At 25.8% G+C, this 12,214-nt stretch overlaps 1 protein-coding gene across 3 annotated transcripts; it reads left to right on the forward strand.

The window, feature by feature from the left end:
* The first annotated feature begins 442 nt into the window (after positions 1-442).
* On the forward strand, positions 443-7,335 carry LOC100208319 (uncharacterized). Of its 3 annotated transcripts, XM_065803550.1 has the most exons (4): positions 851-933; positions 2,233-2,360; positions 3,902-4,672; positions 6,046-7,335. In XM_065803550.1, the coding sequence occupies exons 3-4, from the start codon at positions 4,103-4,105 to the stop codon at positions 7,171-7,173; spliced, it is 1,698 nt and encodes a 565-aa protein (XP_065659622.1). In that variant the 5' UTR covers positions 851-933; positions 2,233-2,360; positions 3,902-4,102; the 3' UTR covers positions 7,174-7,335. The 3 variants fall into 3 exon arrangements, with proteins under 3 accessions (XP_065659624.1, XP_065659623.1, XP_065659622.1); XM_065803552.1 differs by lacking the exons at positions 851-933; positions 2,233-2,360 and adding an exon at positions 443-563; XM_065803551.1 differs by lacking the exon at positions 2,233-2,360 and having other exon boundaries at positions 623-933.
* The last annotated feature ends 4,879 nt before the right edge of the window (positions 7,336-12,214 follow it).

Genomic DNA, 12,214 nt, shown 5'->3' on the forward strand with positions numbered 1-12,214 from the left:
TGTTTTTGATCATTTGTGTCGTCATGTAATAAAATTATTACTGAATTTATTTTATGTGTGTGATGTATAAAAATAATAAAATATTATATGTGTGATGTATAAAAAATGATAAAATATTATATGTGTGATGTATAAAAAATAATAAAATATTATATGTGTGATGTATAAAAAATAATAAAATATTATATGTGTGATGTATAAAAAATAATAAAATATTATATGTGTGATGTATAAAAAATAATAAAATAAAAAATAATAATAAAAAAAGTTTTAAAATTAAAATAATTAAAAAAAAAAAAACGTTTTCAATTAACTTGAAAGACGTCTACAGTTTCAATTAAGCAACTCTTAGAAGTTATAATTTTTCAGACATGTTTTTTAACTCAGTTAAAACAAAATAAAAGCATATTTAATCAATTGTTTTCGAACGATTTTTTCGATTATTTTACGGTATTCGAACATGCTATTTACACGTTCTTTTATTGGAGAAAAAAGCATTTTTTTTAAAATAAACTTTGGAAATTCCAATGCACTTGGCGCTATATTCACCAAATAAAAACACCGTAAGTGGTTAAAAACGTGACTATTCGCGTATATTCTCTTATTGTAAAGTTTTTGTTGTATTTTACATCAATAAGGTGGATTTTCAATTATGATTTTTTTAATATTTGTTCATTTTGAAGCAGTTCAGTTAAAAATGGAAAAGTTATGATATCAATCTAAGAATAGAACCTTTTTCTTTAACGTTTACTTAATATCGGTTTCTTTAATATTTTATTACTGCGGTAATGAAAATATATTCTCCGTAATAAATCATTAATTGTATATTGAAAGAGTAAGAAGCAATTCATCATAACAAGACAAAAAATTTAATCTAATATATTAAACTTATAACATGTTGAAAAAATATTTTTTTACTTCTCTAACTTAAAGGTTTGTTTCTTTTGTTATTTTACAAATAACTTTGTATTTTTACTTTACTTGATTACAATTTACAAAAAGAATTTCTCGGTTATTAATAGTGATAAAAGTCATATTTTTAAAATAATGAATGTGCAAAATTCTTGGCATAAGATTAAAATTTGCTTTTCTATTATTTTGATAAAGTGATGATTTTGTTCAAGTTTTAAATAAATTTAAAAAATCAACAATAATTTTGAGTTTGATAATTTTTTATTTTTAAAATCAATAAAGATTAGAAAATATTTACTTAAGTGATTTTATATCGTAATGATTGTTATTTTGGGCAGCTTTGAATCTACAATTTTGTCAATAATAAATATAACCTTGTTGACTACTATATAAAAATAAAAAATAACATTTGTGCGGTAGGATTATAAAAAATTGAGACTTTTGACCCGTATTTAAAAAAAATAGTTAATAAGTTGTTTTTGTGTTTTTGTGTTCTTCTAATATGAGTCTTTGTGTTTAAATTAAACTAAAGTCTTTAATATATTTTACTGGCTAATTAGTTTACCTTGGCAACAAAAAACTAAGGCTTTATTTTATCTTAATTAATGGCAACTTGACAAGCTGAAAGGTACAAACACACACACTAACAAAATTAACTTACATGTCTTTATTCATAGTTTAATAAGATCTACTATTAAAGATTTATCTGACGACTATTTGCTAAGAAAACGTTATACGGTCGTACGCAACATTCAAATAAACCATTTCATTCAACTTTATAGACTCGTCGTCCTGAAAACATATTTATTAATAGAAGAATGTTTGAAATTTGTACAAATTCGGCTGCACTTTATTACAAAGGTTGTGGAGATAAAATCTGTTACTTAGTAACAGATTTAGATCATTACTTATTAGTAACAGATCTTGGATCAGTGACTGTTCCAAAACTGGTTATAAAGGACCAAAAGCTTATTGTAAACAAGCCTTATCAACTTTGATGTGCATAAAGCAAAGTAAAAGATCTTTTTATGAAGGATACTAATATATTGTAAAAACAGGTTCCTATAGCTCTGGTAGCTTTTAAGGAGTGTTGATTTTTAACTTTTGACTTGACTATTTTCATTTTGAAATTTTTTTTAGATTTTTTTTTTAAATTTTAAAACATGATATCTTCATTAAAAAACGGTTAATTAAGCTGAAAAATTCAGGAGATGTATACATATACATACATATAAAGTTCATTTGTTAAAAGATTTTTTTAAATTTCTTTAGGGCGCTACTGATTTTATCTGTCATTTTTTTTTTAAATCTATGCTTTAGTTTAAAAGTCAATACAATCTGAGCTAGTGAGGCGAATTCAAAAATCCTTTGATTGGATAGAATGAACACGCTTGATTAAAGTCTTGACTAAAATCCAGGATACTATTAGTTAGTAACAAACTCCAAAGGTTTGATGTAATAATATTGAATATTAAAACAAAAATACTTTATTAAAGTTTAGCAGAACCATAAATGTAGATAACCCTAAATCGGTTTTATAATTTTGCATTTCATACTTTTTTAATTTAGTGTGTTTTTTCCTTTGGATTTTAGGATCAAGGGTGCATACTAAATACTAAATGAATTTTTTATACATTTAGAGCTACCTTACAAATTTTAGAATGTTTATTGACTGTTCATAGTTGACGACACGGGTTTCAAAGTGGAGGGGCACAACCGTCAATTTTTATAAAAATTCCTCTATATCCAAACATTTTGTAAAAAAAAGTCCTTTAGAAGAAAAAAAACCCGGCCACCCCTCCCTTCTCCCCCCCCCCCCCCACCACCACCACCGGTGTTGTTGACTCTGCTGTTACTTTTGATAAATTTTGTCTTCAAGTTTTTGTTTTTTTTTTCACATTTTTTTATAAATTTTGGAACGAATGAGGCAGTTTAAAAATAGGCCTTTTCATAGGCCTATCACCTTAAAAAAATGGTACTGGGTAACAATTTAAAAAAAAAATTTAAGTTGAGAACCGTATGTAATTAAAAGTTGAGAACCGGATGTAATTAAAATTATTATAACTATATAATGTTAATACATCACAAAAATTTTGAATTTTTCTTGTTTAAGTTTTTTTTTAATTTTTAGATAAATTTTTAAACTTTAGTTAACCAATGTTATCGAAAAGTAAAACAAATCATATTCATTATCATCATCGGTGATAATTTTTCTTCTGATAATAATTGCAAAATAAGCATGATTTTATTTAATAATTAAAAATATCTTTTTACAAGATTGTTAAGAGTTGATCAAAACTTATTTTTTAATAAAACAGAATGTTGAAACATTTTAGAGATGTTAGTAAAAAACTTAAAATTTAAACATGCTGAGGAGTGAACTTTGTTGCTTTCATTTTTACTTAATAACAGTTTGTTTATATCGGTTGCTAATATATTTCAAAAAATTTCAAAACTTTTAAACATAACTTGTTTATAAATAATATATAACATCAAAAAATAGTTATTTTTTAGCTTTTTTAAAATATAGAAGCTACTTAAATTATTTTTTAAATATAGAGGTTACTTAAATTATTTTTTAAAATATACAGGTTACTTAAATTATTTTTTTAAATATAGAGGTTACTTATATTATTTAAAAAACACACTTCAAAATTTTCAATAAGTTAATTTCACCTTTGCAAACTTTAAATATCTTATTTAAATGTTTGTGAAAAGGATCTTTTTTACTCGTTCTGGAAATAATATTTATATAAACCTAAGGCATATTCTGTAGGTAGAATAGGATATAACTTAATTTTTTAATGTTATTATATAATAAAACTTTACAAAAAAAAAGTAATTAGAATATCTTTAGTATATTTTTCTAACAATCAAATATATTTTATGTTTCTTTCTAAATATAGAGCATTTTTGTTGATTTTTTAACGATACTTGTATTGTGTGAAAAAATTACAAACTAATTTGTTTTCTATAATTTTTTATTTAGTTATTTTAAATTAAAATTTCGGTTAAACGGCTATTAAGAATATAAGGTTGTTTGGTTATTGATTTAAAGTTGGTTGGCTGGTTGATTGGTTATATTAGTAATTTGAACATTTAATCATATTAATTAGATGATTTATATAACACAAAACCGTTCTTATTTCAACTGTTGAAAGTAACCTAAAACAAAGCTTTTATTTTAAATATGACCTGTAAGTACATTGAACAGCGTATGCCGAGTTCATTTGATTATAACGACGTAAATAAGTCAAATGCTTTTTGTCATTCCAGTTTTATAAAAGTAGAAGAAGACGAAGTATTTCAGGTAAAGCCAAAAAATGACGTTAAATGCTTTCGACAAAAAAATTTTGAGTCGATTACCATGAAATATAAAATTAATAAACAAAAAAATCAACTATTTGATGATACATTGACTAACCTTAATTGGTTAACAGTAGTTAATATAGATGATATCTTGGAAGGAAAACCAATTTCTTACACATCATCATCACCTGCACCTTCAATTGTTTGCAATGAAGGAGAAAATAGACAAGATTACAACAACTGTGTTGAAACTTCTTTAGACTACCATTACAACGAAAAATCCACAAATGACTGCCGCTCGAGTGAAAGTGTAAAACCTCCTTATTCGTACGCAGCTTTAATTATTATGGCAATGAAATCGAAAGTATGTGGAAAAATGACTCTTAGTGAAATTTATAAGTGGATCGGTGATCATTTTCCATTTTATAAATACGCCGAACCGAGTTGGCAGGTATTTTTAATTTTTAAACAATTTGTGATTATTTCATTTGCGACGTCAGCATAAAATAAATAAAAACCATTTTTGTAAACTAAATTAAAGTCAACTTTCAGATAAAATTGTTAATACATAAAAAGGGCGAAATCCACTCACATGTTTAAAATTCAACACATGTCATTTTGCATGTGCTTTGCATATTCCGTGAAAACAACTTAAACTGAAACTTAGCTCAACTGTCCAATATAAAAGGATTTTAACTAAATTTGAAATTATTACATTTAATCAATATCTCTGTGAGATAAAAAGCTATCCGTCAATTTGTCAGTCAAAATGAATTTCCGGTATCACAGTTTTCAATAGAACGAAAGATTATAAAAATCACACGCGCGCGCACGCACGCACACACACAAAAGGCAAACGAGAGTGTTTCAGCAAAAATAAAATCTCAATGCAATGAGTTTAAGCAAATGGATAAACTTGTTAAGGGTACTTTAAAAGATCTTTACAGAGGAGTTTTTAAAAGATCTTTACAGAGGAGTTTTTAAAAGATCTTTACAGAGGAGTTTTTAAAAGATCTTTACAGAGGAGTTTTTCTTTTTTGAAGCATAAGCATAGGTAAAAACATTAATAATCTACTTAACGTCTTTTATATAACAATCATTAATCCACTTAACGTATGTCTTTTATATAACAATCATTAATAAAAATATTTTTTTACTGGAAAAACAATTGGAAAAAGAACAAGATACTTGTACTAAAAGAAAGAGGGAATCAACAATATTTATTTAGTATAACCTTAACGACATTTGTTTTGGTACCTAAAACCTTAACAACATATTTTTCTGCAATTTGTGATCTCAACGGCATTTTTTTTACTAACTATACCTCAGCGACATTTTTTCTGCTACCTTTCACTGATAATTAAAACAAATTTATAAGGAAGTCTTTTTTAAACATTCTCTTTGTATCATGTTATCTCGAGAGATTTAGTCTAAGTATTTGCCACCTTTTAAAATAGATAGTTACTTTTAACTTTTGTACTTATATTAAATATGAAGAAAGAAAAAACTCTTCTCTCAAAGATTCTTTACAGCAGCAGCAACAAATATATTTTTCCGCCTGTTTGACTCTTATTGGTACCATTTTTAAACTCGTGTTCTCCAATAAGAAAGTGGCAACTTAATTGTTGAAATAATGTCTTTCTAATTTTACTTTGCTGATTGTATTCTTTACTTTAAGTGCTTTTATACTAAAATGGAAAACGTGTTTGAAAACATCTTAAATATTGGACTATTAAGCTAAATTTTGATTTAAATTGTTCACAGGAGGTAACCATAGCAATTTTTATATCTATGTGTTTAAATATGTTTGTATTTATTTTACAGAACTCGATTCGGCATAATCTTTCGCTAAACAAATGCTTCACTAAAATACCACGAAATAAAGGCGACCCTGGAAAAGGTGGTTATTGGACTGTTATTCCTGAGTTCGCAAATAAACTATTAGAAAATAATATTAGAAAGCGACGAACGACAATGATTGATAGTTGTCGTGAAGCCATAAAATATCAACGATTTGAAATACTAGAAACACAGTTGCTACATAAGCTAAATCAAGAAAATTTTAACTCAAAAGATATGTGTAAACCACAAATGTGCTATAAAATGGCAGAACTTAGAAACTTTTCCGAAGATAATAAATATGGGATAAACGAGACCAACAATTATGCGGTAAAGTTAGAAAGTATAAATTTAATGCAAGATCCCAAAAACAAATTGAATTCAAAGCTTTTAGAGTTTAAAACAAATATTAAAAAGCGCGATATCCCTACCGATATGCAAGATTGTATGAAAGATCATTCGTATGGTAAAAGACCGGTTATAAAATATTTTCCAACAGACGAAGATAATATTACAGCAATTGCAAATAATTTATTGCAATCAACTTCAAATATTCGTCGTGATGAAGTTCTTAACTTAGAACATTGTTCAGCTTTTTCAAAGGTCATGAGAGCCGATTGCAATTGGAGTTCAGAGCAAATTAGTGCAGATCATTTAGAGACAATGACGGAAGTTAACGAGGAACTAATAGAAGCTGGGAGTTTATTGCCAACCTCTGAAAACTCTTTTCTTATCTCAAAGAATTTTGGAAACAGTATAAACGGAGTGTTTAGTATTTTGTCATCACCATTGTACTTGTCGCCACCTATGTCATGCGATGAAGAGACATTGTCTGGTGACGACTTTCCAAGAAAACTCAAAGATGAAAGTATTGACATTCATAATGATGTTAACTTGTTTATTGAAGGAACTAGTATTATCTTACATGAACCATCATCTATAGGAATGAAATTGCCAAAAGAATCTTTTGATATAGACAAAATTGAATATGCACCCATAAACCCAATACCAGAACTAATAACATCATTATCCGATAACAAAAAAAATAAAAAATTTGATGTAATTAAACGAGAGCCACTATCGCCTTTAGTTGAATATATTGCGGTCAGTTGATTTCAATGAATTTTTACATTTGCCTGAAACAAAAAACAACAGACTCATAGTCTTGCAAAGGACTTTTTTAGTGAGAAAGTAATATACACTTTTTTTAGTTCACCTGATCATTTTAAGGTTACCTTATATTTATAATATTTGCAAAAATTATTTTTCAAGCAATACGGAATTATTTTTTTATTTAAAGCTTCCATTAATATTATTTGTTTTTGGTTAAGAACATTTTAATATGTAATTGGTTAAGCCAATAGCTGTAATTTTAAGCTGATTAGCTGGTTATTCACTGTTATCATCTATAGTAGCCGCAATAAAACTAACAATAAAATGCTGTGAAAAAAAAGAAGGGCTGCGGTAATTAAACTACCCCTAAATTACACAATGTTGCTACATTTTTTCTATTCGTCAACAAAGTAATATTTGTATTTGATCTATTGATTTTGTACCATAGATTATATTTACCATCTGATTCTTTATTTATAAATGAATAACAATTTTGCAAATGCTGCTATAACTTTTTTGCCCTTCCAAATAAAGTTTTAGTCAAGTTTATGTCAAAAGAAGTTCTAGTTAAGTGCTCCTAGATTTACATATCTACTATCTTTAATTAATATATCTACTATCCTTAGTTAACATATCTATTATCTTTAATTAACGTATCTATTATCTTTAATTAACGTATCTATTATCTTTAATTAACATATCTATTATCTTTAATTAACATATCTATCTTTGACCAACATATCTACTATCTTTAATTAACATATCGTCTATTTTTAAATTACGTATCTACTATCTCTAATTAACATATTTGCTATCTTTAATAAACATATCTACTATGTTTAATTACATATCTACTATGTTTACTTAATATATCTACTATCTATAATTAACATATCAACTATCTTTGGTTAATATAATTTTAACATGGATCCTGAAAAAAGTAAGTAAGTTAGTTTGGAAAAGTATATAAATAATTTTGATACGAAAATTTTACGCTAAATTTTTTTCCTTCTGCCAGTTTTTGTGATGAATTTGAATTTTTGTTCCTAAAAAGCTCTAATTCTTGTAAAGCAACTTTATCTCTCCTTGATGTTTTAACTACAAGGCAGGGGCGGATCCAGCATTTTTTGGTATCTAAAATAGCTAACTTCCAGACATGGAGCTAACTCTAAACATTTATATGTTTATACTTATGCCCAATAATGAGAGTTTGCAAAAAATTGTGATGATTGGAGGCTAGGAACAAAAAAGCCCCCAAATTTTTGCACCATCCTCCTGCCCTAACGTGAGAGCAGCAAGTTGATGAAATATTTTTTGTACTATTTTCAACTAGACTTATATTCATCGATAAAATTTAAGTTTCATAGTATTATCTCTCAGCGTTCAAAATTTATGACATATAATTTGCAACCCGCTCAAATTGAGGGGGGTTTAAACTTTATATGATCATAACTTTTGAAAAAGTTTATCGATGAATATAAGTCTAGTTGAAAATACCACAAAAAGTATTTCACTAACTTAATCAACGAGGCTTTTTTTATTTTAGTCGGTAAAAATTGTAATGCTCCCTCCCCTCCTCCTTGGTGACGTCTACTCGCGCCGGCCCTGACTAGGTGTTCTATTTTTAGCATAGGAAGGTTTGTTTTAATAATTTTGCTTGCTCTTTTTTCGACGGAAGATAATTTTTGCATCTGCGTTTTTGTATAAAGTAATTGAATTGATTCGGAATAGGTAAGTAAAGGCATTATCATACAAATATAAGAAAATATCAAAGAGTTTTTATGTCCGAATACTTTTGCACGTGCATATTTGAATAAAACGAACTTTACAGATTAGATTTCTTAGATTTAGTAAAAATTATTTTGTTTTTACTTTAGAAATCTAATTTTTGACTTTCCAGTGAAAATTCGAAAGAAATTGGACTTTTCATTCAAAAGTATGGTTTGATTTATGCTCTTGTCCGGTTACTTTTGCACGCAACAGTATATACCGTAAAATTGCTTAAGATCGGTCACTTAAGCTTTAAAGATTTATTTATCACGCATAAATAAAAAATTTTCAATTTTTTTCCTTCGAAACATACAGGCAATTATATTGATAATTGAAATCGTAAAAATAAAAAAAATGAAAAATAAGAACTAGTACTCAATATTTAATTTTAAATGAGAGCATCTACTTTGACGGAGCTTTCAATAGCATCTCATAAGTTCGGTCGCTATATATATATATATATATATATATATATATATATATATATATATATATATATATATATATATATATATATATATATATATATATATATATATATATATATAACAAAAAGATAAAAAGTGATTGCACACACTCACATATAAATACATGGCGAACAATTAGGGGTACTTTATACATGAGATTTCAAGAATATATAGTATAAACTTTTTTACCTCCTCGGTAATAAACAAATCATAAAATTAAATCGTGTAAAAGTTTACAATAGCACTTTTTATATATATATATATATATATATATATATATATATATATATATATATATATATATATATATATATATATATATATATATATATATATATATATATATATATATATATATATATATATAAAAAGTGCACTTCTTTGCAATGACATCGCAAATGGTGGACGCTTTTTTCAAACGGTGAAAATAACTTTTGAAAGGAAAAAAGTAAAAGGGAAAAGAAAACATTTATAAATTAAACAAAAATAAAATCAACAAAAAAGAAGAATAAATAAACGTTTTAAAAGAAAAAAAGAAAAAGAAATATCTGTAAGAAAGTTAGTAAAAAAGTGATGAAAATAGAAGTTAAAAAAAAAAAAAAACGTTAATGAATGAAATATATAAAAAGAATGGCAAAGAAAGAAAGAAAAAAAAAAAAACAAATTAAACATCGGAACAACGATCGGCAAATCAAGATTTTTTTTTATTTTTTCATTTATTTCTTTAGTTTTCTTTCATTTATTTCTTAGGATTATTTATTTTATTATTTATTTATTTTTCTTCAGTTTTTTAGCGTATATAGTGTTACTTATTATTTTTTGTTAGTCATTTATTTATTTTTAATTATTATTTATTTTTAATGATATATAAATTTTTTTTTTATACAGTTACATATTATTTGTTTTTATTTTCATTTTAGCCATTTATTACATATGTTTTATTCTACCGTGTATTATTATTTTTTTTAATCCTTTTTTTTTTGTTTTTTTTTTTGTTTTTTTTTTGCCAAAGGTAATTTTTTGTTTTGTTTTTAATGTTTGTTGTAACTTTTGTTTTGTTTTGATTTTCTCAGTGTTTTTCTGTTTATATTGTATTTATTTATTTGGTCATAATATTTGCAATATATTTTGATTATTATATTATAACAACTATGATTATATTAATATATTTACTAAATCTTTATAACTTTTTTAGCAGTAGTCGTTTTTATGTCATCGTTAGTTGTTACGTTTTGTCAGTTTATTACTGTTTGTAACTGTAACTTTGTACGTAAAAACGATTGCTGTATGAAAAGTAATACCGATTTATTTAAATTATCATAATTACTTTATTATTATTCTTATTACTATTATTAATATTATTATTATTATTATTATTATTATTACAAAGATTAATTGTATATAAGTAAACTATTTTTTTAAGGTATTTACTTGAGATTAGTATATCAATACTATTTGTAAATAGCCGTGAAAATTTATTTTCAGAATATATATGATTGATTGATTGATTGATATATATATATATATATATATATATATATATATATATATATATATATATATACATATATATATATATATATATATATATGTATATATTAAAATAATAAATATATTCATAATTATATAAATCAAATCATAAGAGTACTTTTATTTAACGCCTTAGAAGAAATTTAATTCATTGTCGTTTAGTAGAAGAGTTTGCCCAAGTTTTATTTTAAATTGGTTAAGCAAAGAGAGTGTTTTAAGATCGTCATTTTAAAGTGTATTCCATAATTTAGGTCCTCGATTGTGATTGATTATATTCAGTGGCTGAATAATAGGTTTTGGATTGACTAAAGTTATTTTTTGAGAGTCTGGTGCTGTATATATGATTTATTTTTTTACATATTGAGTAAAATAAAGGCTTTTTTTATCAAGTTTAAACATAAATATAAAAACTTGATAAAGATTTAATTTGAAAACACTTAATATATTGAGTTTACTAAAAAGTATTTTTGTATGGGAGATTCTTCATTTGTAATAATCCTAGTTGCATGTTTTTGTTTGCAGAGAAGTTTATTTATTTTTGTAATGTTGGTGCTGCACCGAGCAATATTTGCATAGTTTAGGTAACAATGTATAAATGAAAAGTATATGTATTTCGAACAAGATTGGTTTAAAAACTGTTTAGCTTTATACAGTATACTAATATTTTTTGAAATTTTATTCTCAATTACATTTATAACGGGTGATTCGGAAGTTATCGGACAAATCCTAATTTCATTATTTGAGCATAATAATTAGTTTTTGTGGTTTTATGCGTAGGCATAAACGTTATATAAAATATAAACTTTATTATTCGAAACGCATTTATTTAAAATGAGGTTAAATGCAGCTGAACGAGAATCTTTTCGAAAGCGACTAAAAATGTTTTTTGTAAATAAACCTAATATAAAAAAAAACGACTTCTTCCATTTATTCACAAGTATCATGGAGACTTTAACTATTTGCGGTATTGGTGTAGTGGTAAAGCGTTCGCTTCAGAAGCGAAAGGTTCCGAGTTCGATCCCCACCACGTCCCTGGTAGTACCGCGCTCAACTTGTTTCTCCGCGCAGCGGCCTTGTTCGTCGAGGTTTGTGTTTCGGAGTTATAGAGTTGAGAGAGGGTTATAACCACTATTGAGTAGCCTCCTCATCTGTAGTGGCCTTCATGGCCTTGAGGAGGTGAATAACAAAAAAAAAAAAAAAAAAAAATTTATTTTGGCCAGATTTAGCAAGTTCTCATTATTCTAAAGATTCTCTAAATTGGATGGACCAATATG

This window comes from Hydra vulgaris, chromosome 08 (genome assembly GCF_038396675.1).
Source record: "Hydra vulgaris chromosome 08, alternate assembly HydraT2T_AEP".
In the NCBI taxonomy this organism is placed as follows: domain Eukaryota; kingdom Metazoa; phylum Cnidaria; class Hydrozoa; order Anthoathecata; family Hydridae; genus Hydra; species Hydra vulgaris.